This window comes from Chiloscyllium punctatum, chromosome 32, assembly GCF_047496795.1.
Source record: "Chiloscyllium punctatum isolate Juve2018m chromosome 32, sChiPun1.3, whole genome shotgun sequence".
Taxonomy (NCBI): domain Eukaryota; kingdom Metazoa; phylum Chordata; class Chondrichthyes; order Orectolobiformes; family Hemiscylliidae; genus Chiloscyllium; species Chiloscyllium punctatum.
Window position 1 is genome coordinate 41,008,739 of NC_092770.1, and position 15,886 is coordinate 41,024,624.

General features: G+C 39.3%; 1 protein-coding gene across 1 annotated transcript in view; it reads left to right on the top strand.

Annotated features, from left to right (window-relative positions):
* LOC140458089 (sodium- and chloride-dependent GABA transporter 2-like) overlaps window positions 1-15,886 on the top strand; it is an 82,102-nt gene that overhangs the window by 41,079 nt on the left and 25,137 nt on the right. The window contains exons 6-8 of the mRNA XM_072552153.1: window positions 1,049-1,183; window positions 6,189-6,292; window positions 6,510-6,634. Coding sequence (XP_072408254.1) covers window positions 1,049-1,183; window positions 6,189-6,292; window positions 6,510-6,634 — 364 coding nt within the window. The remainder of the gene's footprint in view (window positions 1-1,048; window positions 1,184-6,188; window positions 6,293-6,509; window positions 6,635-15,886) is intronic.

Below are 15,886 nucleotides of genomic sequence, written 5' to 3' on the forward strand. Positions count from 1 at the left end.
ACAACATTAAACCAATGAGATGATTCGATGTTTTGGGGTAGAAAAAGCAAGCATTTTGGACAGTTATAAGAAAGTGAGGACTGCAGATGCTGGAGCTCAGAGGCGAGAGTGTAGTGCTGAAAAAGCACAGCAGGTCAGGTAGCATCCGAGGAGCAGGAGAATCAATATTTCAGGCATAAGCCCTTCATAAGACATCCCAAAACATCGATTCTCCTGCTCCTTGGATGCTGTCTGACCTACGGTGCTTTTCCAGCATTACACTCTCAATTTTAGACAGTTAGCCAGAAACAAAGAGCACCAACGGCCATTGTCAGACTGCCTGCAGACCCTCTTTCAAAAAGGTACTTTTTTCACATGAAACATCTTTGCAGCAGAAGACTGAAGATGACCCAGGGAATCTGCAAACAGAGGAAGTTTGACACCTGAAGACGACAACTGGTTTTGAAAATTGATTTGCTGTAAATTTAATAGGGGCTTTATTGGTGGTATATTTTTATAGGGTGGGAGGTGGATAACAAATTTTTAAGAGAAAGGAGACTTACAGTTGTAAATTATTGTTATTTAATGTTATCTTATGGAATTAAAGAATAAACTGTTAATTTTTTTTAACAGTTTGGTAGTTTTGGTAGTTCTCTGTCACTCATACTTTAACAGATTGTGAGGTGAGGTAAGCTTTTCTGTGTGTTTGGTTTAATTAGCAGAAGGGTTTACCCTGTGTAGTGGCAGCTACATTTAGAGCTGGTGCTGGCTATATTCAGTAAGTCACAGTCTCTCAATGGAAGCTTCAGGCAGCCATTAGACCTATTATTTGAATTTGGGATTCATTTGGGAATGTGGAGACTTGACAACTTCTGTTCCTGGCATTGCACTGGCTTGGAAACTCTCATACCACTGTACTCATTTGGATCAGTAAGCAAAGATTTTTGGCTTGGCAGCAGTATCTTGTTAGATGACAATATCAATTATGAAGCTAAAGCATATAACAGTGTGAAGGAGCATGCAGAAATGAAGTTAGCTATGATTTCTGTTCTGTTTATTTGCTTTTCAGGTTGTATACTTCACTGTTATCTTCCCTTACGTGATGCTTTCCATCCTTCTCATCAGAGGATTAACTTTGCCAGGTGCTGCTGAAGGAGTTAAGTTCTATTTATCCCCTGATATTTCCAGGCTAGCTGACCCTCAGGTAATAGGTCCAAAAACATGTCATTATCATATTGTTATTTGTGGCAGCTTGCTATGTATAAATTGGTTGTGTTTCCTATGTTACAACAATGACTGCATTTCAGAAACTGGCTGTCAAGTTCTTTGTGAGAGCTAGCACTTTTGAATATATTCTGTGTTGTTGGAGTAGTGTTAATGACTCATGAAGATTGCTAACCATAAAACAGTCTAACTTTATTATACCATAATTACTGGTAGGGGAACAGTCTCTTACATTAACTTCTTTCCATGGTACTTCCTCTAAGTATCCCAGATCAAATGGTTATATATCTCTTTCTGGCAAGAATCAGAGACTGTTATAGTTAACCCTTTATGGCAATTTGCTTAACATACTCCATTGTGCATCTTCACCAAGTTTCTGTTCAGATTTCAATGTTCTATAACATTCTGGAAACACAGTGCATCACTCTCCTAGTGTTTCTGTGCATCTAAAGTCTCTTAGCCTCTTTTTGTTCTCTTAGGTAAATGTCATTTCATTCTCTCTCTTTCATGTTCTCTTGTTTTTCCTTCTCTTTATCCTGAGTTTTTTTTTTGAAATTCTTGCTTTTGTACCACTTAACTGTCTGTGGTTTGTTGACTAATCTGTGGTACCTTTCACTTTCATATTTAGAGAATAAAATGTTCTTTTCTGCTATTGGTTCTCTGGACTCTGTTGAACAGAATTCAAATTGGAATCATCTGTCTTCTTTCATCCATGCTTATTTCATCAACTCTGATTTCCACTCTGCTGCTCAGTTGTATCAAAGCTTTTCTGGTTTTGTTTAGTACTGTGTTATGCTGTCTTGACCATGTAAGATTTTAGGTGTGATCATTTTTCCAAATCTGGATTGATTTCTGACTCAAACCTGTTCTCCCTGTTGAAGATCTGATTGTTTCAATGTTGTTATTCTATGATGACTATCAGTTTTCCATTTGCTTACTTTCCTCTCTTGCTTGTACATTTTGTTTGACTTGTGGCATCAATGTATGTTGAAGGGTAGAAATCTGTTTTTGAAACTGTCTTCTAATGATTATCTTGCAAAGGTGAGGATCTATAACTCAAGAACACCAGTTAGCAATGCCTTTTTGTTTAGGAATGCATCTATAGTTCTGACTTCCCTTTCAGATTAGTTTCCATTATCTTCAATGAACTTATGTGAATAAATCCAAATAATTCTGTAAACTTTGAAGCTCCATGTTCACAAATTGTGTGTTGTTATCTGTTATAATATTAGGAAATGCATAAATTACTTTCAATGTCCTTATCACTGCTTCAGATATGTGACCATACAATTGTTTCACCTTAATCCGCCTCAACTAGTAATCCACAATATTGTGAACATGTTCTTTTGTGCTCAAATAATCCATTATGTGGGATTCCCATGGTCTTAGAGGAAAAGTCAGTTACATTTATGGTTCTTTTGATTTCTGTCTCTGAATGATACATATAACATGCTCAGCTATCATTTCTTTCCAGGGTTTTCAGGAGACCTAGCCTCTAAACTGAATGCCATGCTTGAAATCTGTGCACAGTTATATGCAAATGACCTTTTTATGTATTGTAAGATCTCAAGTGTCAATGCTGTCCTTGTATCTATCTCTCTGTCTCTGTCTTTCTCTCTCTCTCTGTCTCTGTCTCTGTCTCACACTCACATGAGAGGTCATGGCTATAGTCCTCTGAGACGATGGTTCTCCAAGAACCTTCAACTCATTGCGAGATGCATAAATAACTCTCTTCTTTAACCACAATTCAGCATCTGAGAAAAGCTAAAACCACTGCACCAGAATTTACTTTAAAGCAAGTACTGTATCATTTTCACAGGGCCTGTGTACTGTAATAATTTCAACTTAACTGTAGAAGACATTAAAGAAGTTTAACAATATCGTGTGAGTCTTTGACATTGTGAACACTTTTACCTTTTTAAACCTTCTGTTTGAATGTTCTGCCTATTCTTCTTCTGTAATAATTTGCTTGAAAATACCCTTCTTTACATCAATGCCACTGCATGTCTTTGGCTGGATAATTTTCCACACCAAGCAGTTAGATTGGAATGCCACTATCAATTGCTTTTGTGTAGGACACATCTCCTCGTCTCTTCTTTTTTTTAAATGTTTGACACGTTGAACTGTCTGTGTTAACTTCAAAATTTGGACCATCTCCCTCTGTTTTGCCCATTTGAGCTTCTGAAGTGCATTCAGCCCAAGGTGAGCCCCCAATCCAACCCCCATAGCCTCACATATACCATGGCCCGTCCATTTGACCTGCACATCGCTGGACACTTTAGACAAAGATGATTTGCCTTTGCTAACATTAAATCTTTTCAGAACCGCAAGCTATCTGATAATGTATCATCCATTACTCTGACCACTATTTCATTGCAAATTATCTCCGCTTTCAAATTACTATAATCAGTCTTCTGCTAATCTGCACAAATCAAGAATAAATACATTGATATATACCCCATATCTCTGAGTATGTTTTTGAATTTTGCATTATTGTGATATGTTCTGCCTGAGATTTAAATGTGTCTACAAAACATCAATATTTTTTGGTAAATGACATCGATTCCCAGATCAAAACTGAAATGGTATGACCACAACAGTCCCTCATTGTGTACAAAAGTGGACTGACCTGTTCACAATCTATTTTTTTGCTGCTAGACCCCAAAATTGAGTGGATCGCTTGTACAAATTTGGTCATGCTTCAGCCTGATTCAGGTTTGCAACTTTCTGGAAACTCTACAGTACAGGTTTTCCATCACTGCTTGCCACCATATACTAATGTGTTAGTTTGGGTGGGAGCAGTTTCAATAATTGCTCAAAAATCCCAGCTATCCATAAACAGTCTGTTATCATTGAAATCTATTTACAGTTCTGTGAACATTCTCTTGCACAAGCTTCTTCCATGTTACTGTCTCTAAGACTCTTAGATCACTTAATTTGATTTATTGTCACATGTATCTAAGTACAGTGGAAAGCTTGATAATGAGCAATACAGACAGATCATAGTAAGCAAGGATATACGGATTATAGAGTGGAAAAAAAAGTTGGACAGAGGCATGCAGATTACACCATACAGGGCATACGCTAGGCAAGATCAACATGAACATCAACATTATTTGAAGTTAGAGTCCATTCAGCAGTCTAATAATGGCAGGGAAGCTCATCTTGAACCTACTGGTGCATGTGTTCAAGCTTCTGTATATTTTGTCTGACGGAAGAGGTTGTAGGAGAGCATTACCAGGGTGGGTCTTTGATGTTGGCAGCCTTTCCACAGTAACGTGCTGTCTAAATGGAGTCCATGGTTGGGATGTTGGCTTCTGTGATGGTCTGGGCTGTGCGCAAAGCCTTCTTTGGTTCTTACAGTTACAAAGGTTCAGAGACAGCAGTTATAACCAGCTTGAGGGTTTTGTTTTGGAGAAGTGTCGATCAGTGCCTGAGATTGTGCACTTTACACCTCCCCAGCATGGCAACAGTGAAGGGTGTTGTGCAACCCCATTGGATGCTTTGAACCCAGTTCATGAGCCCATTGACCAAAGATCACAGAATATTCTGGAAGGTGCAGGATGAGGGGAATAAAAACACCCAACTGTATGCCACCCCCTCAGTGAAGACTCACAGCATGACTTGTGGCAGAAGGTCATATGGCAACCAAGAACCCGGGAGAAGATGCACCCTGACGTGCAAGACCTACCTTGATGGAAGATAGCCAACCCTACATCAGAAAGGAAAGTGATTCCACTAGCCCAATTCAAATTTGTGGATTGTTGTTGGTCAAATCCTTTCTCACACAGAGTTTGATAGAGAGTAAATATTATGGGAATTTGGAAAATGCTCACATGACATTTTTAATTTGGAGAATTTAATTAATAATATCGAGTTGAACTGCAAACTGAATTCTGTGTCCCTTTGTCCATCTCACTAACAAGAGTACTTGGGTAAAGTGTTTTAGTACGTAAACTGTTTGAGGTATCCAAAGCACAGACAACACCTTGGTAGGAATATGTGGAAAACCAGCAAGTTTTATTAATTGTTGGTTATTCTTGTTATTTTGCAGTTGACGTTACAAAGACACATGCCTTGATTTCAAATTTTGCATCAGCACCATAAAAAGCTGGTGACAGATTGTTTATTTTCAACAGTGGTTTCATCTCAGCCTTCAACATTAGCTCAAGCTGACCCAATTGTATCTGTTTAACCTGTTTAACTTTAAGCTAGTCTTCTGGTACCATATAAAACTGTCCACTTAAACCTTTTTTGGGTGGAGCAAATATTAAACAGAGCAATGCCCACAGTGTATTAATTTGTTAAATAGACATAAAAATATTTGTAACTGAAAGAGATAACAGCCGTGAAATTCTACCAAGACTATAGCAGGAAACCCATTCATTCTTTTAAGACCTCAAGGCAACTCTCTCACTAGTTGGGATCTCATTTCAGTCCCTGTAAAGAAGGCACTTTAGCTATAGTAGTAAAAGGTAATGAATCCCAAAGGGGATGGAGCTCTTACCTAAGCAGCCAACTTGCCCATTCATTTTTTTCACTTTTGTGGGCTGACTTTCTATTATCAGAACAGCAGCACAATTATCAGATCATTCAGGAAGGCTGACTGAAATATTTTATTAACATGACTCATCCAGGCCACAGGTCGAATTGATCATATCCCTGTTTAATTTGGGACAGGCTGTTGGTCTCTCCCGCGTGAATCTATAAATGAAATAGACTATATAGAGTTTGTACTTGATTATTCTACAATGGAATGAATGTTTGAGTCAAAGATGAGAGAAAATGTGCTCATTATTCACCAGTTCCTGTGTTGAACTCAAAGATTATGACTGCTGTGAAACTTAATTTTGCCTGAAGCTTTCTTTTACTGCACTGTTAATTTAAGAGGCATTTTTATTTATATGTGTTAATGAAACTGATAATTGTTCACTTCTTTTCGTCTATATGTTCACTTCTACATGTTCACTTCTTTTCAACTTCAGGTATGGATGGATGCTGGTACCCAGGTCTTGTTTAGCTTTGCTGTCTGTTTGGGTGCCCTCATTGCTTTGGGGAGCTACAATGACTTCAATAATAACTGTTATAGGTATTCTACTATTTATGTTATGTCATTTCCAATCATCCTGTAACGTTTCTTTAGCTTGGAATATGATGAAGATTAATTCCACTTCTAGGACAACCTTGGCTATCCCTGAGTTAATATTGTAAAAAAATAATTTATTTTTGTTCATTATTTCATTCTTACCACCAAAATACTGTTTATAAAGCTATACGGGTCAACTAATTTTATTCCTTCTTCTTAGAGATTGTTTGTTCATGAGTGCCTTGAATAGTGGAACCAGCTTCATATCTGGGTTTGCCATCTTTTCTGTCCTTGGATTTATGGCACTTGAGGAAGGAGTGCCCATTTCTGATGTGGCTACATCTGGTATGGAGAATTCCTTTTTGAAATTCAATGTTAATGCAATATTTATCAGCTTTATTTGGCTTAGGAGTGAGAATACCAGAGAATAATAATAGAGCAATAATGTTTAAAAATGAGATAGTTATATGTGCTACAAGAGTAAATGGCTAAAGCAACATCATACTCATTGGTTTTAAATCATTCATTTGGACGGAGCTAGATCTACATGGTTAAAACTCCAAAGGGGCGAGAATCTTATTCACGTATTCAAGTTGGGATCAAGGATCTGATGCTGATTTGAAACCTACATGCCCTGCTGTCAACAGCAGGAACTTCAGCTGGCCTCAGAAAATCTACAGCATGCTTCAAAGACATCTAGCTTATGTAGGAGAGCCTTTGACAGCAGGTAGTGATGGTGAGAGACAATTCAGTTCAGAGAAATACGTTGGCTCAACTGGAAGAGACTTGAGGTGAGGGGGAAGAAAAGCCAAAGACGAGAAGTTCAGAATAGGGCAGCTGGAAGCTTCTGATAGTGGCCAAAGAACCAGCAAGGGGAAGTAGAGCATGCAGTTCTTAGATACCTAGGTAAACTGATTGGCAGCACTCCTGGGTCTGGGAAGCTTAGTGAAGAATGAAAAGCAGGGCTGCAGCAGCAGCCTGAGACTGGTAATTTAAGGAACCAAGACCACAAATATTGCAGAGCTACTGCAGGTGGCCAGAGAGCTGAGAATTATAATGGACAAGGCAAAAAGCTGCAATATAGTTAGATGGATCTGAGCAAGGCCTTTGCGTTTAAGAGGCTAAGAGAAGAAGATCCCTTTTTTGTCTGGTAGACAAGATTATCTGTATGACATAGTTACGGGAAGTTAGCAGTAGGAACTTCATCAACTGATTAGATATAAAGAGTTAATCTTTACAGTATCATGGTAGACCTGCAACATATCAATTGTAAATAGTTTGTTCCACAAAGCTACACTTTTCTGTTAATTCTGTTAATTGCCATGAAATAAAGAAACCATGCTTTATAATCTTCATGTAGTGCATAGGTTTAATTTGCTTGTTATACTTGAATTAGATTATTTGTTGCTATTTGAATGATAACAAAGTGCTCTCAGTTGGTTAGATCATAGAGTCTAGATTCAGTGACACTCTCACCACACCATTATCTACCTTTACCATAATCCTTCAGTAAGACTCTTTTGAATGGCTAAAACATGTGAGGTAGAGGGAAGCTGTGGCTTAATTAGGGACTTTAAGTTGCCCATGATCAGCAACCTTCAGGCTATTAGGCCTGACAGAGTCCAGTTACAGACTGCAATAACTGTTAGAGCTTTGTTTAACACTCATTGCAAATCATGGATTCGGGGATCACAAAACCTTAAATGTGCTGTCATCCTTAGAATTGCTCTCATGTTCAATCATTATTGCAAAAGCTTTCCCTCTACCAAGTATAACAGGTAAGTAAAATATACGCACAGACCAGGAATTCTTTATTGCCTGACAATGAATCTTCATCAACATTAATGGAGATGGATAAGTATAAAAGTGCAGAGCAATCTTATACAATGATATTCATCCAATGTTACAGGTCCATCTGGATACTGTTGTAGCGATTACTCTTGATTTGTAATCAGTAATTTTCCTACATCTTGAGGAGGACAGACTTTAGGATATCTGGCATCTGACCAAAGATCTATGAAATCACTCTCTTTTCTAATGTGCAATGAGGAAGGGTTTGTAGAACCCTGACCTCTCATGACCTCAGTATTAAAAAAATCTAAGGTCTAGACCATTACAGATGCCATAAGCCCTGCAGTAAAGAACCATCTTCAGTGACCATTGAAATGACCATTTTATAGTTGCCTGTTGTTGACATTATCCTTTAGACTGTAGTCAGTTCAAATAAGTTATAAATCACCTATACACTATGCTATAGAACTCCCCTAGTAGATAGTCAAATGCATGCATGATTGCTGATGCACATAAATGTAGTTAGAGACAAAAAAAAAATCCTACAGCTGCTGGAATCCAATATAGACAAGCAGGAGGCAGGAAGAGAACAGCAAACCAGACAGCATCAGGAGATGGAAAATTTGACATTTCAGGTATAACCCTTTAGGAACGAAGGTGGGGTTGGGGGAACTGCAAGTAAAGAGAAGTGGGGTGAAGGTTATGGGTGGGGAGAGAGGCAGTGTGGTGAAGTAGTGAAAGGTAAACACAAGTGGTAGATACGACCTGGTAGGTCATTAGGAAGAATGAAACCGGTATCAACCTATTTCCTATCGACCTTCCAAGTCGTATCTACCATCTGTCTTAACCTATCAGTACCTCTCCACTCTGCCCCTCTCCCCACCCTTAACCCTTCCCCTGCCTTGTCTTTATCTGCAGCTCCCCTGCACCCACCTCCATTCCTGAAGAAGGGTTATACCTGAAACATTGACTTCTCCACCTCCTGATGCTGCCTGGCTTGCTGTGCTCTTCCAGCCTCCTGCTTGCCTATGATGATGCATATTACAACTGAAATCTAACCACATCAGCCAATGGCCTTCTACTAAACTATTTCTTGAGCAGTCCTCTCTACCTCCACCAACTCTTATCCAGGTGTGTTTAGTGAATCACCCAATGCAGACTTTATTACCTTATTTTTGAATTAACAAAAGGGTTGTAATTTTTGTGCTGGTTCTTGGCAAGGAGAAAGATGGGACAACCAAAACCCAAACTCTCTGAATGATGAGAGAGAGAGAATAAGATGAAGCAGATGAAGAGGGGCATATGACAAATATCAGGTTAATGATACAGTACAAGTGAAAGCTAGACTGAACAAAAGTGAAAAAGAAAACAGAAGCAATGGGAGAATCTGAGAAAAGACAGGTAGCTGACATAAAAGAACCCAATATCTTCTATATGCATATAAATAATAAGGGTAGAAAGCAAGAGGCCAGTGGGGGAGGGAGTGCAGTCACTGACCAAATCTACACATGGATGCAGTGGCCTTGACTGAGGAGCTAAATAAATACTTGTAACTGCTTTTTAAGAAGCTTCTACATGATTGATAAAGGGTCATTTGAAATGGTTGGCTGTACCAAAACTGAAGAAATCACTAGGTCCAGATCAGCTGAATCTGAGGGTGCTGAGGAATATAAGTTGGAAATTGTAGAGGTACTTGTCATAATTTTCCATTCCTCCTCAAATCCTCATCAAAGAACTAGAAAATTGCACATATTATATCATTATTCAACAAAGGATCTAAAGATAACCCTACAAGAATAGACCAATCAATTTAATCCTCATGATGTGAAAGCTTGAAGCTGTGATAATTATTATGATAAACATTTAGCTTTATATTCAGCTAAGCTGCTTAGTTAAATGACGTAAATAACCACTCCCTCAACATTTAGTACAGGACCATCAAAGCGTGGATTGGCACAGTGGTACAAAACGAAGCCTTTGCCACAAGCCAGGTTGTACAGCATGAACTTGTCTGAAACAGTCAGCATAAGTAAATGATAAACTCAACTCTTTCCATTTTGTGCACTGAAATATACATACCCCCCCCAAAAAATGGCAAATGACGACCAATAGCGAACTCATTGCACACAATATCTTGAAGATTTTCAATTCTGGATACATTGCATTTTTATTGTATCAAAGATTCACCTGGTCATGCCAGCTATTTTATATTGTGAATACCATTGCTCCAGTGATGGCCATTGTGCATGATCATATTTGGAAGAAGAGTCACTGAACTCATAACATTCACTTTATTTGCTCTCCACTGCTGCCAGACCTGCTGAATTTCTCCAGCAATTGCAGTTTTGGTTTGGTCAATCTGTGGTATCAAGATAACAATGAGGACCAGGAACATTAGGGGCAACCATCAGAAACCTTGTACTACACTGTGAGGAGATCACCTAACTCTCTAACAAAGGGCGTCAGCTAATAGGCTGCACAACTTTGAACCACTGTGTATGTCCATTATACTTCAGAACCATGTGAAATTATTACTCGGTAGACAAGTGGAAAAGCTACCCTGTTAACAATCGTTGGTACTCCCAGGAGTATGTTATGCAGTACTCACGAAAAGGGAAGATCAAAGATGACTATAATTGGCTTGCTGGAAACCAGTTCCTCAAGCTGAATCAAACTCCAGTCCTGAGGAAGGATCACTGGACCTAAGACATTAAGTCTGATTTCTCTGCACAGATGTTGTCTGACTTACTTAGCTCTTCCAGCAATCTCTGGTTTTGTTTCTGATTTTCAGCATCCACAGTTCTTTTGGTTTTACTCAAGCTGAATGTTGGACTGAAAGTTGGATTACAACACCAGACTGATGGCACAGGGAAGCCAGCAGAAATTGTTGATGTGCTCGAAACCAAGATCTTAGAAAGTACAAGCACCAAATGATGCTGTAGTGTGATGAAACAGAAGGAGACCACAAACAGAAAGCCAAACATGATTTCTTATGACAGAATCATGCTCTACGATATAACAGAAAAGAACCTTAATCAGCATTCCAAAAATATGTAGCTGCCTTCAGCAAGAATCACCGAAACGAAAGCTATATGATAAGCAGACTGTCAATATGTTTTAGAGACCCGTAAACTGAATGTAAAATGAAACAAAAACAGAAATTGCTGGAAAATCTCAACAGGTTTGGCAGCACCTCCAACAATCATTGCATTCTGGAGAAGTTCCAGAGGATTGGAAAATTGCTAATGTGATACCCCTATTCAAAAATGGGTGTAAGTGAAAAGCTGATTAGTCTAACATCTATTGTAGAAAAGTATTGAAATCAATCATTAAGGAAGTAATAACAGCACACTAGGAAAATCATTATCTAATCAAGCAGAGTTAGCATGGCTTCATGAAAGGGAATTGTGCCTGACTAATTTATTAGAGTTTTTTGAGGAAGTCTCAACCAAAGTGAATAGAGGGGGATTAATAAATGTGTTGTTTGACAAAGTTAATTTATAAGCTAAGAGCCCACAGTGTTGGAGATGGTATAGATAGAGAATTGGCTCATTGGCTGGAAGTGGCAAGTGGGGATGAAGGGTTCACAAGGATGTTACTGGGACTGGAGGTTTGAGTTCTAAGGAGAGGCCGGATAGGCTGGGAGGTTGAGGGGTAATTTTATAGGGGTTTATAAAATCATGACAGGATTGTTAATGTGAATGATAGGCATCTTCTCCCAAGGGTAGGGAATTTCAAGTCGAGGGGCAGAGCTTTAAGGTGAGAGAGGAAAGATTTAAAAGGGGCCTGGGGGCCAACTTTTTCACACAGAGGGTGATGCATATGTGGAATGTACTGCCAGAGGAAGTGGTAAATGTAGGTACTGTTATAATATTTAAAAAGCATTTAGACATGTACACAAATAAGAAAAGTTTAGTGGGATTTAGGCCAAACACAGGTAAATGGAATTATTTTAGCTTGGGGAAAACTGGTCTGCATGGACAAAATGGACTGAAGAGTCTGTTTCTGTGCTACATGACACTGACACATGACCAATGGGTTCCAGAGGGATGAGTGTTGGGACTACAACTGTTTATACTATATGTTAATGACTTGGAAGAAGGAAGTAAATATACTGTAGCCAAATTTGCAGATGACACTAAAATAGGTGGAAGGCAGGTTGTGAGAGGGATACAAACTGTTCACAGAGAGATATTGATAGGTTCAGTAAGTTGGCACATGTTGGCAAATGGAGTATAATTTGGGAAAATGTGAAGTTATTCATTTAGAAGGGAAAACAAAAGAGCAGAATATCAATTAAATAGAGAAAAGCTGAAGAAAGTTGCAACATAAAGGGACTTTGGGATATTTGTGCATGAAACACAGACGTAGCACACAGGTGCAGCAGGTAATCAGAATTAGAATTCGTATTAGATGTTGTAGTCATGTAAACTGAAGTGTAGGAATACAGGAGTACAGTGAAGAGTGTACAACGTTGCCATTCTCTGATGCCATCAAGCTCCTTCCAAGACACCAGGCAGTGGCTTGATCCGGGTGCCTGCATGAAGATATGACTTAAAGAAGACTTTAACATCTGAATGTTTATGATTCCTTTTGGCTTTGTTTCCTTTATTTCTGCTGTATATTTGAGTCAAATGTGTAACCAATCAGGAAGACTAATGGAATATTGGACTCTATTTCAAGATGGTTGGAATGTATGAGTAGGAAATTCTTACTGCAACAGTCCAAGATACTGGTGAGATCATACCTGGACTACTGACAGCAATTCTTGTCCCCTTATTTAAGGTAAAACATAATTTCATTGGGGGCAGTTCAGAACATGTTCACTAGGGTGATCTTTGGTCTGAAGGGATTATTTTAAGAATAAAGGCTAAACTGGTCTACTCCCTAGAGTTTAGAAGAATGAGAGGTGATCTCATTGAAGCATATAGGACTTTTGAGAGGCTTGACAGGGTAAATGCTAAGACGGTCAGATGGCTTTGTCTCGGAATAAAGGGTCATCAGTTTAAGACTGAGATGTGGAAGAACTTGTTCTCTGAGGGATACAGAATTTTGGAACTCCTTGCCATGAAAGAGCTATGGGGGCAGATTGCTTGTGTACATTTAAGGTTGAGGATAGTTGAGGGACCCTACCCTAATAGTCGGGTATCAGGGGTTACAGGGGAAGGGCAGGGAAGTGAATATCAAATTAGCCATGATCTTATTGAATAGTGTAGCAGGCTCGAGGGCCAAACAGCCAACTCTTGTCCCTATTTATTATTGTCTTATCTGTGGAGAGAGAAACAGAGCTAATGTTGCATGTCCAATAACCGTCCTTCAGAATCCAGAACCTCTAACACTAACACTTCCTTTTTCCACAGATGTTGACAGTCCTACTGAGTTTCACCAGCAATTTCTGTCTTTGCTTGTAAATTACTTGCAATATCTTAAAATACATGAAAACACAATGTAGTTTATTTTGTAATTAGTTAGATTCTTTAAGGCCAAACCTTTTGTCTAGGAAAAAAGGCGATGTTGTAACATGACAGCCCTGTACTTTTTAAGGAAGGATGCTTTAAGCTACTAGGAGAAAGTAAAGACTGCAGATGCTGGAGATTTGAGTCAAAAAGTGTAGAGCTGGAAAATCACAGCCAGTCAGGCAGCTGTTTCCAGCATGAGCTCATCACCAGGAATGTGGGGTGTGCCCAAGGGGACTGAGAAATAAATGGGAGGAATGCAAAAGTTAGATGAAGGTGAGGAGTGATGGTGATAGGTTGGAGTGGATAGGTAGGAAGGAAGCTGGCCAGGTAGGAAAATTCAAGAAGGCAGTGCAGAGTTGGAGGGTTGGATCTGGGATAACATGGGGGGAGAGGAGATGAGGAAACTGGTGAAATCAACATTGATTCTGTGTGGCTGGAGTATCCCAAGATGGAAGATGAGGTGTTCTTCTGAGCAAGTTCGAAAGCCACAAAGGGATCAGTTCCATGTTTTACTTCTCTTTTCAAGGCATACTGGGGGCTCAAGGGTAAAACATTCCACCACCAAAGAGACTCACTGCAGTGTCAACAGCATATCTGTCCTCTTACAGAATATTCAGAACATCTCAGTAGGGAGGAGGCTGACTGAATCTTAGAGAAGGAATCTATTGGAGCTACACATGTGGATTCCTCTGCAGCCTCAGGCAAAGGTATTTGTCCTCCTCAGAGAAGACTGATAACCTTGGCCACAACCCTGTTAAACTGCCTCCTACTCCCATTATCTTGCTTCCCACCTGTATTAGCATAGGTATATGAATCACCCATTGAGAACAGGCAAAACCCTTCTGTTTTAATCTCGTCCCATCAACACATGATCATGAAGAATATGATAATCAGTCCCTGTATTCATTCACTCGTTATCACAGGATATCAGCATTCACCGGACCTTGTAAAATTATAATTACCCACCTTAAACAATATGACCACAATCAACCATGTGACTTATAGACCTTTTGTATTATTTCTATTAAAATGTACTGCCTTTGTGTGTAGAGAAGAGATTCGCAGAGAAGTGTCACCACAAGTAGACACACGACTACTTTTGGGGATATTGAGAATCTCTCGCCCACTGTCCGATAATAAAGTATCCACTGTTGGACTGAAACTTGTGTCGTCCGGATTTGTGGAACAAAATAGACATCAACACCTGTGGGCGGCAAGGTGGCACAGTGGTTAGCACTGCTGCCTCACAGCGCCAGAGACCCGGGTTCAATTCCCGACTCAGGCGACTGACTATGTGGAGTTTGCACGTTCTCCCTGTGTCTGCGTGGGTTTCCTCCGGGTGCTCTGGTTTCCTCCCACAGTCCAAAGATGTGCAGGTCAGGTGAATTGGCCATGCTAAATTGCCCATAGTGTTAGGTAAGGGGTAAATGTAGGGGTATGGGTGGGTTGCGCTTCGGCAGGTCGGTGTGGACTTGTTGGGCCGAAGGGCCTGTTTCCACACTGTAATGTAATCTAAAATCTAAAAAACTGCCTCACCTGGATATGCGTAGTATTCCCTTGACTTATTGAGCAATCTGAAGTAGAAGTGATACGTGCAAGATGTATTTAGCTCCCTGCACATACTAACTATATATACTCTTTATCTTCACATTAAGAACCCATATTACTATTTCACAATCCTCACAAATATCTAAAAGGAGAATGTAACAATGATCAGGGATGCAATTAACTGGATTAATTAGGGAAGAGCATCAGAAATGAGTTAGTAGAAATAGTACATGAAACTAATATGTTTGATGTGTTTTTAAACATAGAGTTCCAAAAATATTTTATAAAGTCACATACAATAGATTTTCTGCAAAATTAAAACTGATGGAATAAAAGTGAAAATGGGATCGTGGATATCAAGCTTGCTGAGTGACGAGGGCTGACTGTTGTTTCTAAGACTCACAGTTGTTATGTAGTGAATGTCCACAGGGATCAGTACTATGATCACTGCTTTTCTTGATATATATTAATGATTTAGACTTGTATGAGCAGGGCAAAATACACAAATAACACAGAACCCAGAAGGATTGTGAATTAGGAAGAGAATAGTGATAATCTTCAAAAGGAGTGAAACAGGTTGGTGGATCAGATGGATGTGTGGCAGGTGAAGTTCCATGTGAATAAAGAGGAGTACTACATTTAGTAAGAAGAATGAGGGGAGGCAGGAACAGAGACACCTGGCTTAAACATGCACAAAGTTTTGAAATTGGCAAGGCAGCTTGAGAATGTCATTAAAGCAGCAAATGGGATCCTGAGCTTCTTAAAGACAGCCAGATTACAAAAGCCAATAAATAAGCAG